This window comes from Hypanus sabinus, chromosome 5, assembly GCF_030144855.1.
Source record: "Hypanus sabinus isolate sHypSab1 chromosome 5, sHypSab1.hap1, whole genome shotgun sequence".
Lineage (NCBI taxonomy): Eukaryota > Metazoa > Chordata > Chondrichthyes > Myliobatiformes > Dasyatidae > Hypanus > Hypanus sabinus.
The window spans coordinates 27,495,798-27,515,604 of NC_082710.1; the positions used below are offsets into that span (position 1 = coordinate 27,495,798).

General features: G+C 38.6%; 1 protein-coding gene across 2 annotated transcripts in view; it reads left to right on the plus strand.

Moving 5' to 3' along the window:
- The window catches only part of dmxl1 (Dmx-like 1), a 228,373-nt gene that overhangs the window by 192,912 nt on the left and 15,654 nt on the right, over positions 1–19,807 (plus strand). For both annotated transcript variants that reach the window (XM_059969631.1, XM_059969630.1), the window contains 4 exons: positions 6,918–6,978; positions 8,346–8,473; positions 17,923–18,006; positions 18,094–18,185. In XM_059969631.1, the coding sequence (XP_059825614.1) occupies positions 6,918–6,978; positions 8,346–8,473; positions 17,923–18,006; positions 18,094–18,185 (365 nt within the window). The remainder of the gene's footprint in view (positions 1–6,917; positions 6,979–8,345; positions 8,474–17,922; positions 18,007–18,093; positions 18,186–19,807) is intronic.

The window sequence follows — 19,807 nt, forward strand, 5'->3', positions numbered from 1 at the left end:
TATCCAGAAAATGAGACTAAGTTCTTGAAAGTAAGTCCATAGGTTGTGGGAACAGATGGGGTGAGTGAAGTTGAATGATGTTATCCCCTCTGGTTCAAGAGCCTGATGGTTGAGGGGGTAACAACTTCCTGAATTTGGTAGTGTGGGTACTGAGGCTCCTGTACCCTCTTACTGATGGGAGTAACAAGAAGAGAGCACAGCCTGGGTGGTGGGGATCCTTGATAATGGATGCTGCTTTCCTGCATCAGCACTCCTTGTGGATGTACTCAATGGTAGGCAGGGCTTTACCTGCGATGGATCGTGCCATAGCCACTACTTTTTATAAGATTTTCCGTTCAAGGGCATTGGTGCTTACTGGGATCTGCAAGTGAGAAAATCAAGGATCCAATTACTCAAGGAGGTATTGAGGCCAAGGTCTTGAACATCAGCTTTGAGAGGATGATAGCATTGAATGCTGAGCTGTAAAGGGCATCCAGGTGTATACATTTTTGTTGTCTAGATGTTCCAGGGTTGAACAAAGAGCTAATGAAATAACATCTGCTGTAGACCTGTAGGCAAATTGGAGCAGATCCTAGTTGCTTTTCAGGCAATAGTTGATGTTTTGTCATCACCCTCTCAAAGCACATCATCATAATAGATGTAAGTGCTACTGGATGATAGTCATTGAGGCAGGTTACCACATTCTTCTTAGGCACCTTTATGATTGAAGCATGTGGATACCTCAGACTGCTAAAGTGAGAGGTTAAAGCTATCAGTGAACACTCCAGCCAGTTGATCAGTACAGGTCTTTAGTACTTGACCAAGTACCCTATCTGGGCCAGATGCTTTTTGTGGGTTCATTCCTCTGAAGCCTCTTGTCAGCTTCTGAGGGTCATTGAGTCTGTGGGGGTTTGTGAAGGTTCCTCCATGTTTTGACAGTCAAAGTGTGTATAGGAGGCACTGAGCTCATCTGAGAGTGGTCTTGTCACCCATGTCACTTGGTTTCACTTTGTAAGAAGTAATATCATTCAAGCCCTACCACACCTCTCTAGTAGCTTTCAGTGATTCAAGTTTTGTTTAGAATTGCCACTTCCCATATGAGATGGCTTTCCGAAGATCATACCTGGACCTCTTTTATCTACCTTACTCAGTTGCAAGACCTGACTGCTAGTGATCTACCCTTCAGCAGACTGCGGATCTCATGGTTTATCCAGGTTGGTGATTTTGTGGGGACAAACTCATCTATGACTTGTTTTTATAAATTCCGTGGCAACTCTGGTGTATGCATTCAGATCCTGAGTCCTTGAACATGGTCCAGTTCAACTACTCAAAGTAATCCCATAGCCACTCCTATGTTTCCCACAACCACCTCTTTGTTGTCCATATCTCTGGAACAATGCCTTTTAGCCTCTGCCTGTAGGCAGGGAGGAGAAGGATAGTCAAGATTTCCCAAAATGCAGTCTAGGTGGTTGAGTATGATGGGACCCTTAGTGCTTCAGCTTATCTGCTGATGATAATTGGGCAGGTGTCTTCAAACAAGCATAATTTAAGTCCCTAACTATGGCTTGAAATGCATCTGGGTGGCCTATTTCTTGTTTGGTGATGACTGCATTCAATATCTCAGGTGCCTGATTAACATCTGCTTTTGGCAATATGTAAATTGCAGTCTGGATCACAGAGGAGAACTCTTTTGAAAAGTAGAATGGTCGGCACTTAATCATTAGATGTTCCAGGTGGGGGAACAAGTGTGATAAGACAGCTGTGTCCAAGCACCACAGAGAGTTTATCATAAAACACAGACCCCCATTCTTTTGCCTTCTCGGAATCAGTAGTGTGGTCCATCCAGTGTATTGAGAAGTCTTCAGGTTTTACCAGCATGTACAGCGTGTCCAGATTGAGCCACGTCTTCATGAAACACAGGGCACAGCAGTTCCTCATTTCCCTCCGGTACAGCAATCTTGGCTTTAGGTTCTCAATCTTGTTCTCCAGCGAGTGTACATTTTTCTAACTAGATGCTGGTTAGAGGAATTTTCATTCGTAGGAGTATCAATCTGGCTTGGACTCCTTATTTCCTCCCTTTCTTCCAGCTATGTACTTTCATCTGCTTAAAGGTGCATACCTGCATGCTTGAGACTTAAATGCACCAGGTCCATCAGAAAGTCCTGAAGTCATGAGATCACTAGTTCATTAAGATGGTTCAAAAGTATGTTGCTTAAAAGGAAATTACATGCTTCATATTGCAATGAGCGTAATTCAGAAGAGGTATATTTACAAGTTTTGTAGCAGCCTGCAACACATCATTGTGGTTCTCATGCGCCACCTTGCCATGTCCCTATGTCTGATAGCAAAAAATAGATCAAACAGAGCTGATGATTGTTCTGGCTGAATAGTAGTTTCATTAATCCATTTGACTTTGGTTTAAGCCTATCATGGATGTTCTCTTTGTCCATTCCAGTTCTGAAGGGTCTTCCTTTTTCTTTCCCAAGTGTTACCTGACCTCCTAAATATTTTTAGCATTGTTTACAATATGTTCTAGATTCTTTCAAAGCTCCTTTTGTTGCTTTAGAAAGATATAATGATGATATGCACTGATATTTTGGTAAGAGTTTCAATAATTTGTGGCTTTAGTTCCACAATTTAATTCCTGTAAGCCAGAGATATTTATGTTGCAGATATTAGATTGCTATTTCTTTTTAGAGGGAGCAATTCTAAGTTTCCTCCTTTCTAACTCTTTTTGTGCTGAAACCACTGAGATTAGATAGTGTTGAAATATAAACTTGAGTGGTAATGGAATTTTTTGCAACCTGCTCAAGCATTTTGTGTGTTTTGCCTTGGATTTCCAGCATCTGCAGATTTCCTCATGTTTCTAGTACACTCATATCAGTTCTACTCAACATTGGGATCAACCAAAACTTAATTTGGTGGCAGACCAGTCATAGTCAAAATGCAGAAACAGGCCCCTCAGCCCATCTAGTCCATGCTGAAACCATTTAAACTGTCTAGTCCCATCGGTCTGCCCTTAATATCCCTACTATCCATGCATTTTTCCAAGCTTCACTTAAATGTTGAAGCATGTCCTTTAACATCTTGGACTGTTTTTTACTATGCCCATAGTCTGTTTTTTTTATATCAGTTATACTATTGTTTGCACTGTTGTAACTATATGTTGTAACTATGTGGTTTTGTGCAGTTCTTGTAGCTTTAGTTTTTGGTCTTGTTTGCCTGGTGGATTTGGAGCTCCTTTCCGGGGAACGCGCTAGACGGTAGCGCAATATTAATACGCAGCAGCCTCTCAGGACTCTGGATTGGGGATTGCCAAACATTATGTGGATTTTCTGGTGTAGTCTGTTTTGTCATATGCTTTTGTGATATCATTCTGGGGGAGCATTGTCTCATTTTTTTAACTGCATTGCATTTGTGGTTTCTAAATGACAATAAACTGGATCTGAATCTGAATGTGAGCTCATTCCACGCTCTCCCAACCTTCCAAGTGCAGAAGTTTCCACTCATGTTCCCCTTAAATTTCTCACCTTTCAGCCTTAAGCTATGACCTCTGGTTGTAGTCCCTCCCAACCTCAGTGGAAAAAGCCTGCTTGCATTTACTCTATCTGTACCTCCCCTTCCATAATTTTGTATACCTCTATCAAATCTCTTTTCTATCTTCTATGTTCTAAAGAATACAGTCCTAACATATTCAAACTTTACTTTTAAACTCTCCAGACCCGGCAACATTTTCTACACACTCTTTCAACCTTGTTTACATCTTTCCTGTATGTAGATGACTATATTTGCACAGAATATTCCAAATCAGGCCTCCCTAACATACAACTTCAACATAACATCCCATCTGCTGTACGTGATACATTGATTTATGAAGGCCAACGTGCCAAAAGCTTTCTTTATGACCCTAAATACCTATGACACTACCTTCAATGAATTACACCACCTGTATTTCCAGATCCATTTGTTCTGCTACACTCCTCATTACCCTATACTGTTTACTGTGCAAGACCTACCCTGTTTGGTCCTACCAATGTGCAAAACTTCACATTTATCTGCATTAAGTTCCATCTGCCATTTTTCAGCCCATTTTTCCAGCTGATGCAGATCCTGTTGCTTAACTTTGAATATGAAGGACAGTTAACTAAATGTTATGGAAGCCCAAAGAATTTTTTTCAACAAGAGTTAAGTTGACAGCTTCTCCAAGCATGACTAAAAGTCATGAATTCTTCTCACCAATTAGAGTTTTGCCTTAGCCCAAAACTACTATCACTCTTACCATACAATATTTATGTTGTTAATGTTAATGTGGTAATTTTGTGGAATTTGTTGCCACAATGCAGCTGTGGAGGCCAGGTTGTTGGGTGTATTGAAGGCAGAGATTGATAGGTTCTTGATTGGACATGACATTAAAGGTTATGAGGAGAAAGCCAGGAACTGGGGCTGAGGAGGAGATAGAAAAAAAGGATCAGCCATGATTGAATGACGGAGCAGACTTGATGGGCCAGATGGCCTAATTCTGCTCCTATGTCTTATGTTTAGTCTAAATAAAGGTCACTTTAAGACTCTAAAGAATAGCATTTTTTGTTCTTTGAGATTGTATTGATATTGATTGTCTGATGAGCAGTGACTATGAAATGAAATGTAAAATTTTAATCAGTTGACTATACTGCTGAACACTGATTGCCAAGATCTGGACCAGAAGATAAGTTCAAATTCAGCTATGGCAGGTTGAGAATTTGTACTGTTTAAATAACATTCTGTAAATAAAAGGGACCATGAAAATGCTTAATTGTTATAGTTGATTCATTAATATGAATGAAGCATACTTGCCTGGAAACTGGACCCTTAACATATTTTCTTAATATTCATTCATCATGCTAATCATGTTTGGTCAATTTGCAATCATCAAGAAGTTAACTCAGCTGTTTTGGGCATGGTTCCTTGTAGTATGGATGTAATTTCTTTAACAGTTACGAAGTTGATGACATCATAGTCCACAAGGCTTTTCTAAAACACTGCCAGCAGAAATTGAGTTTTGGAGTGAAGCCTACACTCCTGTTTGTCATACAGGTTTCAGAAATGAAACTGTTATTAAGATGTCTGCACTGGCAGCTCATTGACAAGAGTACCATGCAATGGATCAGGTTCACTCACTGCCTGGTGGTTGGTTGATCAGGTGAGGTCATCATGTGTCCAGGTATCCAGATACACTGGAGGGCACCGTAATCCTCTTTTCATATTTCCTTCACTTGATACTTTTTATGGCCACTGTACCTGGCTACCACATAGTCATTTTAGTGCTGTGTTGTGTGTCAGTAATCAGTGTAACAATGGCATGTGAACCCACATCACAGCTTCTGAAAGGTACAGACCCATTTTAGTGCATAAACCTATGTGCTGCACAGAAGTGTAAAATTTGTATTTTTGCCCAGTTTTCCAATTCCTTTCAGAATATCAGTGAAGATTAGTGTAATATGCACCAAAATAGGAGCTCTAATTTCTACGCACCTGTCTTTGCTGGTGTTAACTCTTGATACTCAGCATCCTAGCAACATCACTGGCTCTTAGTGAACTTTAAGGTAGCCTGAAAACCAGTCAGTGGAATTGGTTTGCTATACTTCTGCAACAAACAATTCAGGCAGCATGACAGAAAGTGAACAATAATTGTGAGGCTTAAGAAAGGATTAACAAAATTTAATTGAGTACTTAAAGTGCTGTTTTTGTTTCAATACTTTATGATATACAGATGGAGTGCTGCTTGGTCCACACATTGCATTATTTTAAGTCACTTGAAAACAATGGCAAAATAATAATTTCATGCCCTTAGTAGGTAATATTTAAGATTGTATTATCATTAATTACTTTCCAAATGCAGAAAATCTGTTACTTCAGAATAAGCAGTGCAGCTGAAAAATTGAGGATATTATGCAGTAAGTACTTGATTTTAATTGTTTATTTTTTGATGGCATTTATCATGAATCATGCAATAGGCACTTGGCAATCTCCCATGTTTTTATCTCAATATTTATCTGAAATTTAAGTCTTTGGTTAGATATGTTTTGATGTATCCTGGCAGACCTCTTTCATGTTTGAACCATTTTGAAGTGGTGAGCAACAGAATATTATTGTGTGTAAACTGTCAGGATGCATAATGTTTGTTTGCATTCTGGCTCCACATATTTCAGTAGGAATTATAACTCTTATAATATGTACCAATGGCTGCAACCCGAGATAATGCACTTCTTCTTAAAGGGAATGGTTAGCTGCAATGGGTAAGTAACTGTCATAGAGGGAATTTTCCATAAAAATTGAACGCCGAAGCAAATAGCAGATAAACAGATTACAATAAGTGGCAGTAAGTGTTACTACATGTTGAAGAAAATATATAAAATCTTATATTTCACATAGCATTTGGTTTTCCAATTGGACAATTCACTCAACTTCACTTGCTCTATCACTGAAATGCTTCTACTATCTATTCAAGGACTCTTCATCTCATGATCTCGATATTTATTGTTTATTATTTTGTCTTCTGTATTTGCACAGTTTATTGTCTTTTGCACACTAGTTGAACACCCAAGGTGGTGAGATTTTTCATTGATTGTATTATGATTATTATTCTATTATGGATTTATTGAGTACAGTATACTCACAAGAAAATGAACCTGAGGGTTATTTATGGTGACATATATGTACTTTGATAATCAATTTACTTTGAACTTTGAAAATATGCTCAGTTAGAAATTCATCCCCATTTATGGGCTATGTGCACAGAATAGCAGTATATGCTCATTGTACTAAATTTTTAAAAAATCAAGAGCAAAGTACAACAAAGTCACTGCATTGAAGTTGAATTTCTGGCCTGTTGTTTCTGACTTCCTTGAATTAAACACTGTAAATGTTCCTAGTATAACATGCAGTATTAACTTTGACAGATGATTAAGAGGAATATGAATAACGCCAGGAGAATGGCTTCTCATCCAACACTACCTTACTGTGAGTTTGCTGTGAACATAATCCTGTATGTATGTGATAGTCAAGACTGTATATCTTTAGTGTATTGTCATTTTAGAATTACCAAACTGTCTTTAACATTTTTTGCAATAAATTGCAATTGAATAAAATATTTTGATGAGAGTCTTTGTCTAAGAAGTAGGTTTTATGTAAGTGAGATGACAGTTTTGAATAAATTGTTGATTCTGATGGTATAAGAAGATTGTATTAAGGTACATCTTTTGTCAGTTGGGGAATCTGGGTGACTAGTGATATAAGGCTCAAAAACATTAATGAAAATTGTTCTATTAAATTATGAACTGGTTTCTTTCCCTGAATAACCCAATTTTGGCTCTGTTTTCTTTCAGAATCAAACTGATAGGGAGAAATTGCTATATTCTTGTGTTTCCTTTCTGTTAGTGCATTTATATCATTAAATTTAACTGTAGTATTTTCCTGCTAAAGGTTCTTATATAGCCGGGTTTACAATCTTTTTTTGTTATGCCATGGACCAATATCATTAAGCAAGTGGTCCATGGACCCCAAGTTGAGAACTCCTGCTACAAAGGATTGTGTTCAGTTCTAGGAAGGATATAGGGGGTCTTGGGAAAAGTTTGTTAAGATTCCAAGGATGTTTATTTTCTCTCTAATGTTGAGAGACTGGAGAAACTATAGTTCTCATTTGTACTGAGAAAGGGAGACTTAATAAAGATGTTCAAAATCATAGATAAATAAGGGTGGTAAAAGGCAATCAGATAAACCAAATGTAAAAATAATTGTCATAGGAGCAAAAGGAGATGTGAGAAATCTTCTAATCTAAACTGTTCTATTCCAGCGTGTGTTTCCATAATGCACTGGTGATTGTTGATCTTGGAGGAGGAAGTTCTCTCATAAATATAACTTGTGTTTGCATTGTTTCAACCAACATGCTTATGTTGTTGAACCATAAGGTAGCCGAGAAGAAGGTATTGAGGTAGAAGACTAATTCCTTTGATAGTTGAGTTTATTGTTGAGGGAAATAAAGTTCTGGTTACCCATCGAATTTTAAATTTATAGGAAAAGGTTATGCATCAACAATGGCAAAAAGCAGATGTAATGAGGAGTATCCTCAGAACAGGCAAGTTTTATTTATTACCCGCATCTTAACATCTTAACTACGTTTCTCACTGACATTATGGAATATATAATATGCATCTTGCATACAGTTAACATCTGGTTTCTTCAGAACTATTGCTTTCCCACCATTTGTATTGTTATATTAATGAAGTGCATCCATTTCAATCAAAATTTTGAAGTTGTTATTGGAATAGTAATAAGGCAATAGATCAGAAGAAAATCATTAAATTGTACCAACTTATCAAATTATCTAGATCTGACTGGTGCTCAAGATGGTAGTGTTCGGATGTTTGAATGGGGCCACTCACATCAACTAGCGTGCTTTCGACCTTCTGGCAATTCAAGGATAACAAGAATCCGATTCAATCATCAGGGTAATAAGGTATGGTATCTAGGAAAGGAATTTTTAAAATTTATTTATTTATTTATAGAATCAGCACAGAGTAGGCCCTTCAGCAACCCCAGCTAACCTCGATTTAACTCTGACTTAATCATGACCAATTAATCTACTCAGTATGTATTTGGACTGTGGGAGAAAATGGGAGCAGCCGGGTAAAATCCATGCATTCCACGCGGAGGACGTACAGACAACCCCTTACAGAAGATGCCAGAATTGAGTGTTGCGCTAACCGTTATGCTACCGTGACACCTACAAAGGAATCAGACTTAGTTTTACTGTTTCCTACATTATGTCATCATGTCAATGATGACTGTAATAAGCAATTTATATACACATTTGGCAATGAGGATCATTCTTGTGGTTGCAAGAAAAGTAATCGTGAATGTCATCGGATTCTCTCAAACCTGTTTTTGGTTTGCTGTTGTATTAAATTGAGTCTCGTATCAATTCTTCAATCCACTACCTTTGCAATCCCATTCCAACCTTGCTTTTAACCTCAAATATAACATTTTGCAAGGAGATTTTCATTGCATTGCCAAGATAGGAAGATCGTCCATTTAGTTGTCTCTACCACTTCTTGCCAAAAAAGATTTTAAACAATTTTCCTTAGTCACTCCCTTTCTTGATTTGATCACAGCAAGAGCATTCTAACAGTACGTCATCTTGTGGCAATTCAAGAGCCTTCTCTTTGGTTCTCTTTGTCCTATCTGCATGCTGCCCCTGATAACAATAAATTTCAAGTTAATTTTCATTCATGTGCCTGCTTCTACCATTCTCTGTCTCTGACCATTTGCAGTTCATATTGCAGTGAATTTGGGCACCACAGCAGTTTAGCAGTTAGCATGCTGCTATTACCTCCTGGGGTGTTTTGGAGTTCAGAGTTCAATTTCAGCACTATTCTGCAAGGAGTCTTTGTATTTTCTTCTGTGGAATGTATGGGTTTTCGCTGGGTCCTCTGGTTTCCTCACACAATCCAAAGATGTACCAACTAGGTTAATTGATCATTGTAAATTGTCCCATGATTAGGTTAGGGTTAATCGGGTTTGTTGGGGGTTGATGGGGTGACGTGGCTCATAAGGCTGGAAGGGCCTACTCCACACTGTATTGCTAAAAAAAAATCCTAACACATAATTGCACCATTATAAGATAATTATTCTGGTGCATCCAGCCTCTTACTCTTGACATTCTGCAAGCATTGGCTTGTTGTAAACTCTGCTGTTGATTAATAGTGTAAAGAGGACTAATAGCATGAAGTATTTTCGTTTGTTTCCCAATCCTGTTCAGTGGCCTGTTTTAATTCTTGTGATGCTTTCACAAGACTATACTTGTATATCTCAAAATCCTCATTCCATTGTAACCTTCTCTATAGCTACTTGCCATTGTCAAAAACACAAAAATAAAAATTGGACTGTAACAAAAGAAACAGTTAAATGATTCTACCTATTTATGCATATTTAATAGTAGTCATCAAAAATAATTTTTTGCCCTTTTATCTTGAATTGTTAATGAATCTCTAATTTCTAGTGTCAAATATTATGTGTTGGTTTATAGCAAATTCATTAAAGATCATTAAATATAATCTGAAGCCAATTTCCACATGAAGAAAGTGGATCTAAATGCAGGGAAATTGGAACCAGAAGTGGACAGAATAGTGTGCTATCTTTCAGGAAGCAGTGGTTCTAATAAAGTGGAAGCACATGAAAAGCAAAGAAAGAAAAACAATTCAGAACTCCCCAGATGGCAAAAGAGAAGCAGCAGAAAAGTAAAAAAAAAAAGAGCTGCTTATGAAAATGTTGGGATTTAAATTTCATCATGACCCGAGCTGATAACAATAAAATCAAAAGGGAATTAAAACCTGAAAAGAAAGAAAAGAGCATGTGAGGTAAAAGAATACTTGCAACGCTAATAAGAATACAAATGTTATTTCAATGTAGGAAAAGTAAAATGATAGTACACGGAGAATGGAACATTATAAAAATGAAATAGGAACTAAAGTGGATGTTGAAAGCAATGTTAAGCTATGAGATGAATTGTTTGCAACAGTCTTCCGCGAAGAGGGTGTTTCCAAATAATGGTAGAGGAGAAAGTGAGATGCAAAGTGCAGTTGCAAGAAATGTTTGTGATCCTTTTGCAGTTAACTGGTTTTCTGTATTAATAACTCAACATGTGGTCTGATCTTCATCTAAGTCACAATAATAGACAAACGCATCTGCCTAAACTAATAGCACACAAGCAATTGAGCTACTTCTTGTCAATCCTGAGTACACCATTTAAACAATCACAGTCTAGGTTCAACAAATATGTCAACCTTCGGGGTAATGCCTTCTACAAAATCTATTCAGAATCAGGTGTTCCAATAAATGAGATGAGATTGGAGGTGTGGGTTGTAGAGGTGTACTACCCTGTAAAAAAAGGCACATGAAGTCAGGTTACTGATAGAGCCTGCTCTTAAGAAAGAGCTGTTTAAGTGCACCATGCCTTGATCAAAACAACTTTCAGAGGACCTTAGAATAAGAGTTGTAGAGACGTATGAAGCTGGATTGTAATGGGGGACATTACAATTGTAATTGTAATGGGGAACTTCAGTATGCAAGTAGATTGGGAAAATCTTGTTGGTGTCTGATCACAAGAGAGGGAATTTGTTGAATGCCTAAAAAATGGCTTTTTAGAGCAGCTTGTGCTGGAGCCTACTCAGAGAAAGGCTTTCTTAGATTGGGTGTTGTATAATAGCCCAGATCTTATAGGGAGCTTAATGTAAAGGAACCTTTAGGAGGCAGTGATCAAAATATGATTGAATTCATACTACAATTTGAGAGGCAGATGTATCTGTATCGCAATGGAATAAAGGGAATTACAGAGGCATGAGAGAGGAGCTTGCCCAGGTAGATTGAAGGAGGATACTGGCAGGGATGGCAGCAGGACAGAGATGGCTGAAGTTTCTGGGAATAGTTCACATGGCGCAGGATAGATAGGACCTACAGAAGAATAAGTTCTCAAATGGCAGAGGCTGGCAACCGTGAGTAACAGAGAAAGTTAGGGACTGCATAAAAGCCAAGGAAAGGGCATTTGTTAGCAAAAGTGAGCGGGAAGTTGGTTGATTGGGAAGCTTTTAAAATCCAACAAAAGGCAACTAAAAAAGCTATAAGAGAAAAGATGAAGTATGAGGGGAGAATAGCCAATAATACAAAGCAAGATACCAAGAGTTTTTTTCAGTCATATAAGGAGTAAAAGGTGGGTGAGAGTTGATATTGGACAACTGGAAAATGACATTGGTGAGGTAGTAATGGGGGGGGGGGGGCAAAGAAATGGCATATGAACTGAATTGTTTCACTGTGGAGGACACTAGCAGTGTGCCAGGGGTCCATGAGTGTCAGGGAGCAGGAATGATGTTCCATTGCTGTTACAAAGGAAAAAGTGCTAGGCAAGCTCAAAGGTCTTAGTGGATAAGTCAGCCAGAGCAGATGGACTACATCCCAGAGTTCTAAAAGAGGTGGCTGAAGAGATAAGGGATGCATTGGTCATGATCTTTCAACAATCACTTGATTCTGGCATGGTCCCAGAGGACTGGAAAACTGCAAATGTCACTCCACTCTTTAAATAAGGAGAATGGCAAAAGAAAGGAAATCATAGACCAGTTAGCCTAACCTCAGAAGTTGGGAGAGTATTGGAGTCTATTATTAAGGTTGAGGTTTCGGGTACTTGGAGACTATTAATAAAATAAGTCAAAGTCAGCATGGTTTCTATAAAGGGAAGTCTTGTCCAACAAATTTGTTAAGAGTTCTTCTAGGAAGTAACAAGCAAGGTGGACAAAGGAGAGGCAGTGGATGTCATTTACTTGGATTTTCAGAAGACGTTTGATAAGATGCCACACATGAGACTGCTTAACAAGATAAAATCCTATGGTGTTACAGGAAAAATATGGCAGGGATAGTGGAATGGCTGACATTCAGGAAGCAGCGAGTGAGAATAAAAGCGGGCCTTCTCTGTTTGGCTGCCAGTGACTGGTGGTGTTCCTCAGGGGTCGGTATTAGGACCACTACTTCTCACATAGTTTGTCAATGATTTAGATAATGGAATTGATGGCTTTGTGGCAAAGCTTGTGGATGATACAAAGGTAGATGGAGGGGTAGGTAGTGCTGAGGAAGCAATGTAATTGCAGCAGGACAGACAAATTGGAAGAATGGGCAAAAAAGTGGCAGCTGGAATACAGTGTAGGGAAATGTATGATAATGCATTTTGGTAAAAGGAACAAAAGTGAGGACTGTTATCTAAATGGGGAAAAGGTTCAAACATCAGAGGTGCAGAAGAACTTGGGATCCTCGTGCAAGGCTCCCAGAAGGTTAATTTACAGTTTGAGTCTGTGGTAAAGAAGGCAAATGCAATGTTTACATTTATTTCAAGGGGAATAGAACATAAAAGCAAGGTGATAATGCTGAGCCTTTTTAAGACACCAGTCAGGCTGCACTGTCAACTTTTTTGGGCCCCATATTTCAGAAAGGATGTATTGTCATTGGAGAGAGTGCAGAGGAGGTTTACGAGGATGATTCCAGGAATGAAGGGGTTAACATATGGCAGCTTTGGGCCTGTGCTTATTGGAATTTAGAAGAAGCGGGTGGATCTCATTGAAACCTATGGAATGTTGAAGAGATTGGATGGGGTTGATGTGTGGAGGATGTTTCCTATGGTAAGAGTATCCAGAACTAGAGAACACAATCTCAAAACTGAGGGGTGACCTTTCAGAACAGAGGTAAGGATGATTTTATTTTTAGCCAGAGAGTAGTGAATCTGTGGAATGCTCTGCCATAGACTGCAGTGGAGGCTGCACTCTGTGGGTATATGTAAGGTGGAAGTTGATCGTTTCCTGATCGGTCAGGGCATCAAAGGATGTGGTGAGAAGGCAGATGTATGGGGTTGAGTGGTATTTCGGATAAGCCATGATGGAATGGTGGAGCTGACTCGATTGGCTGAATGGCCTAATTCTGCTCCTATGTATTCTGGTCTTATGGAAAAGGCTACAAAAACATTCCTAAAAACCTGAGTGTTCATCAGTACACAGTAAGAGAAATGGAAGAAATTGAGTTCTGTTGCTACTCTCCTTAGAAGTGGGCATCCTGCAAAGGTCACACAAGAGCACTACGTGAAATACTGAAGGAGGTTAAAAAGAACCAAAGGGTAACAGCAAAAGACCTGCAGAAATCTCTAGAACTTGTTAAAGTTTCTGTTCAAGTGTCCACTACAAGAAAAACACTGAACAAGAATGGTGTTCATGAAAGGACACCATGGAGAAAACCACTACTCTCCAAAAAAACATTGCTACACATCTCAAGTTTGCAAAAAGATGTTCCTAGATGTTCCACAATGTTTCTGGGACAATATTCTGTGGACAAATGAGCAAATGTTGAGCTTCTTAGCAGAAATGCACACAACTATGTTTGGAGTGAAAAGGGCATTACACACCAACAGCAAAACCTCATCCCAACTGTGAAGCATGGTGGAAGGAACATGTAGGTTTGGGAATGCTTTGCTGCTTCATGGTGTGGACAACTCGCAATCATTGTGGAAACAATAAATTCAACACTGTATCAAGATCTTTTACAGGAGAATGTCAGGATAGCAGTCCGTCATCTGAAGCTTAATAGAAGTTGGATGATGCAACAAGACAGCGATCTGAAACATGAGTAAATCAACAACAGAAAGGTATAAAAAAGAAGAAAATTCATGTTTTGGAATAGCCAAGACAGAGTCCAGACCTTAACCCAATTGTGATGCTGTAAATTCCTCACCGTAGTGCAAGTCTGATCAGCAGCTACCAGAAATGTTGGGTGGAGGTTATTGCTGCCAAAGTAGGTTCTACCAGTTATTAAGTTACAGTATCAGGGTTCCTATACTTTTTTTCCAGCCTAGACCATGAATGATTAAAGTGTTCAATAAACACATGAAAAGTACAATTGTTTGTGTGTTATTAGTTTAGGCAGATTGTATTTGTTTATTATTGTGCCTCAGATGAAGATCAGATCACATTGTGTGAGTTATTAATGCAGAAAACCACTAGAAGGGTTTCACAAACTTTTTTTGCAACTCTATGTTAAAAATTAATAAGTCTGTAAGACAAAGGAGCAGAAATAGGCCATTCAGTCCAAGTCTGCTCTGACATTCCATCATGGCTGATTTATTGTACCTATCAATCCCAATCTCCATTTTAAATATACCCAGTGACTTGGTCCCCACAGCTATCTGTGGTATTCAATTTGACGGATTCTCTACCTCTGGCTAAAGAAATTACTCCTTGTCTCTGTTCTTCCTCCTTACTTGGATAAGGGTCCTAAAAGTGTTCACAAAGCTCCAGTGCAGTTTGACCAATGACCTGTAAAGCCTCACAGTTACATCCTTGCTGTTAATATTTCAGTCCTCTTTAAATTAATACTAACATTGCATTTGCCTTCCTTAATATCAGCTCAACCTGCAAATTAACCTTCCAGTCCATGTGACTTAAATACCCTCAGATCTTTCAGCTCCCCAAGCACCTTATCCTTAGTAATAGCAACCACACTCACTTCTGCCTCTGTGACACTCTTGAAGTTCTGGCATACTGTTAATGTCTTTCACACTGAAGAAAAATGCATAATAAATTCATCTGCAATTTCTTTATCCCCCCATTATTACCTCTCCAGCGTCATTTTCCAACAGTCCAATATATACTTTTGCATCTCTTTTAGTCTTTATATATTTGAAAATACTTTTGGTATCCTCTTTTACATTATTGGCTACCTTACCTTCATACTTCATCTTTTCTATCCTGATGGTTTCTTTTAGTTGCCTTCTGTTGTTTTTTAAAAGCTTCCCAATCCTTTAACTTCCCAGTAATTTGTGCTATATTATATGTCCTCTCTTTTTGTTTTACACTGTCTTTGACACCCCTTGTCAGCCACAGTTCCCTCACTCTCCACTTAGAATAATACTTCATCTTTGCGATGTATTGATCCTAACACCCACCTAATTGCCCCCAGAAACTCCAGCCATTGCAGTTCTGCAGTTATCCCTGCTAGTCTCTCCTTTCAATCAACTTTGGCCAGTTCCTCCCTCATGCCTCTGTAATTCCCTTTCAGCTACTGTAATACTGATGCATTTGACTTTTAGCTTCTCCCTCTCAAACTGCAGGATGAATTCTATCATATTATAGTCACTGCCTCCCAATGGTTCCTTTTCCTCAAGTTCCCTAATCAAATCTGTTTTATTACACAACACCCAATCCAGAATTGCCTTTCCCCTTATAGGCTCAACTACAAGCTGCTCTAAAAAGCCATCTCAAGGCATTCTACAAATTCACCTTCTTGGGATCCAACACTAATCTGAGTTTCCCAATCTACCTGCATATTGAAATCCCACATCACTATCATAACATTGCTCTTTTTCCATCCCTTTACATCCCTTTTCTATCTCTCAGTGTAATTTGTATCCCACATTGTGGCTACTATTTGGTGGCCAGTATATAGCTTCCATTAGAGTCTTTTTATCCTTGTAGTTTCTTAACCTCTACCCACAGGAATTCTACATCTCTGCTCCTATGTCACCTCTTTCAAAGGATTTGATGTAATTTTTTTTACCAACCGAGACAACCCACCTCCTCCACCTACCTGACTGTCATTTTCTTACAGTGTTGTATCCTTGGATGTTTAGCTCCCAACTATTATCTTTCAGTGCTACAAGATCATCATTCTTTGTATTCTGCATTCATTCAAATATATACACCTTCAGTTCTGCATCCATCCTCCTTTTTGATTTTGTCCTTATGTAACATTTCATCCACTGACTGTCATTTTGCCCTATTATCTGCCTGTCCTTCACCACAGACTCATTACATATTGTATCTATTTGTATACCAACTGCTCCATCCTCTGCCCTATCATTCTGGTTCCCATTCCCCTGCCAAATTAGCTAAAACCCTCCCAGACAGTTCCACAAACCTGTCCACAAGGATATTGGTCCTTCTTGTGTTCATGTTTAACCTGTCTTTTTTTATACAGGTCATACCTTCCCTCGAAGAGATCCCAATGATCCAGAAATCTGAAACTCTGCCTGCCCCCTGCACCAAATCCTCAGTTACACATTCATCTGCCAAATCATCCTACTCTTGCCCTCACTGGCATATGGCACAGTGAGCAATCCACAGATTACTGCACTGGAGGTCCTGCATTTCAGCTTTCTACCTAACTCCCCAAATACTCTCTCCAGGATCTCCTTTTCCTACTTACAATATGTCATTGGTACCAATATGTATCACGACTTCTGACTGCTTACTCTCCCCCTTTATAAAATTGTGGACCCAATCCAAGACACCTGTAAAACAAAATACCGTCAGGTTTCTTTTTCATATCCAAAGAATCCTCTAACTATGGAATCTCCTATCACTAGTGCACTCCTCATCCCTCTCCATTCTGAGCCACAGGGCCACCCTCAGTGCCAGAGACCTGCTTGCTGCATTTTCTCCCTGTTGAGTTATTTCCCTGCCCCCCCCACCCCCCAAACAGTATCTAAAGCAGTATATTTATTGAGGGGAATGGGTATTCTGCACTAGCTGCTTGTTCCCTTTCCCTCTCCCGACAGTCACCCAGGTACCTGCCTCCTGCAACTTAAGGGTGACTAGTAGCTCTATCTATCACCTCCTCATACTCCCTTTTAACCTGAAGGTCATTGAGTTGCAACTGCAGTTCCTTAACATAGTCTATAAGAAGCTGCTGTTCAATGCAGTTTGTGCAGATATAATTATCAGAGAGTCTGGAGGTCTCCTAGAGTTCCCATATTTCACACAAAGTACATACCATTAACTCTGAACACATTTTCAGTGACTTGTACTAATAGACAAGCAAGAGAATAAAAACTTTCTGGAAATTTACTTAGAACCTCTGCCTATGCTTGTCCAAGCCTGTTCTCCCCCAAGCCTGTTGAGCCAAAGCCTGGCCACTCTGCTTTCACCTCCTTTCTTTTTATTGACTCAAATAAAGCTCATTCCTAACAAGACTTGCAGTTTTCAAATGGCTCCCACCCAGCAAGATGCTAATCTCTCACTTGCTACTTCAAACAGGGAAACATTAGAAAAGTTGGTTAAACATAAAAAGTTCACTATTAGGGCAGATGTAATTTTGAGAGAAGTACTTGAAAGGTAGAGATGCAGACAATAAAATTGCAATGCCATTTGAAATCAGAAATACTTGTGGGGACCTGGAGAGTGATGAGTCTTTAGTTGATGATCTTTAGTTGTCTTGCTTTGTGTCTGAAAATGCTACTGACAAAGTCATAATTGAAATCTTTGTCTTCTCATTTCAATCAAGTAATAGAAATGCTAGAAAGCAAAGCTTATTTTAGTCCTATATTAGAAATGCGAAAAGGTGCCATTGATTTATGAGGTAAATAATAATCTATCTTTTGACCAGTTTGGCATTGTTGATGGAGATGGATTCTTGAGCTTCTGGCAAACAAATCCAATTGCTTTTGGAGCTACACCAAAACCTTATTTGGTAAGCCAATAATTTGTTGTATTTGGTTATTTAAATTTCATATTTTAATAAAACAGCTTAGAATATGAATTCTGTTTTATTTTTCAGACTTGGCAGTGCCACAACAAAACTGCAAATGATTTTCTGTTCATTAGTTCCTCTACTTTAATTGCAACAGCAGGACAGTCTAGTGACAACAGGTAAGATTAAGAAGTGGATGTTTTGGATATATTAATTAATATATTCTTTAATTAATGGTATAAACAAATAGTGCCCATTTTGGAATATTGCAGAGAAAACTGGACAAATGTTATCATGGGAGCAACCATTGTTGGACATTCCCAGGATAAATGAAATTTGCTATTGCTCTGCCAGGCTGGTATATTTACCAGTTAAATTAGTGAGCTTATGATTGATACAGTTTATTCCAGAGAAATGTGAGGTAATACATTTAGAAAGAATCTGAAGGATACAAATCTAAACTGGTGCTATTGATCACAATACCACACACTTAAGTTTGTTTCTGGGAACATGAAGATGTGAAAATCCAAAAGACTGCATATATGATCATCTAAAGCAAAACGTAAACTAGTGGAAGACTCGAGTTCTGCTAGTATCTCATGTGACCCTCACAGAGGATGGATATTGCAGTCTGTAATATTTAATACTCTGTGTACCTAATGAGTATGTTCCCCTTTGAGTTGTATTTCTCTCCCCATAAACTGTAGATTAAATGCTGGAAGCACTCAGCAGATCAAGCAGTATCTTTGGGAAAAGAAATAGTTAAGGTTACAGTTTGAATGCCCTATCTTAGAACTGGGAAAGTGAGATAAACACATGGTTTAAGTTGCAGAGAAGATGGCATGAGAAATGGCTAAAACAAAGGGAATATCTGTAATAGGATGAAGCCATGTCTAATGGATTAACAGCGGCAGTTAGTGGATGAATATTGTGCTCTGTGATATGTTAACATGTCCAGTGGTCTTGCTTTACCAAAGGAGCATATAAAAAACAGATCTGATATCACAATTGAATATATGGTAGAAATGGGCAGTTCTGATATAGACAGAAAAAGCAAGAAAATGAAAATACTAAATGAGCAGGTGTTGCATCTTATGATACTGCGTGAGAAAACTTCCACTGCCCTGCTCTTAACATCAAAACACACACAAAGAACCATTAATGCCATTTAGCTCCCCCATTGTTGATGCAAATTATGTAGAAGGATGTGTTGTGATCAGAACATTGTGATTATGAAGTGGGATACAAATTTTGCTTTTTTAAAAAAAAATGGTGTTTAGTATAGGAAAGTGTAAAGCTATGCATGTTGGTAAGAGGATTCAAAATGAAGATTATTATCTAAATGGAGAGAGACTGCAGATTAGTGAGTTCAGAAGGATCTGGTATGCATGAATCATAGAAAGTTAGCAGTTAAGAAAGCAAATGGCACATTGGCCTTTTCTGCACAGAGGTTTGAGCTTAAGAGTAAAGAGGTTTTGTATATCTTATTTAGAGGGACAACATGGAGCAAGCAACCCACCTATTCAACATTAGTCTAATCGCAGGACAATTTACTAGGACTAATTAACCTACTATGGTACTTTTTTAGACTGTGGGGGAAAACCAGAGCTCCCAGAGGAAATCTGTGCAGCCACAGGGGGAATGTGCAGACTCCTTACAGACAGTGCCAGAATTGAACTCTAAACTCTGAATGCCACAAGCTGTGATAGTGTCATGCTGACTGCTATATTACTGTGTCACCATAATTTGACAGGTTAGAATGGCAACACCTGGACCATTAACCTAAAAAAAGGGTAACAAG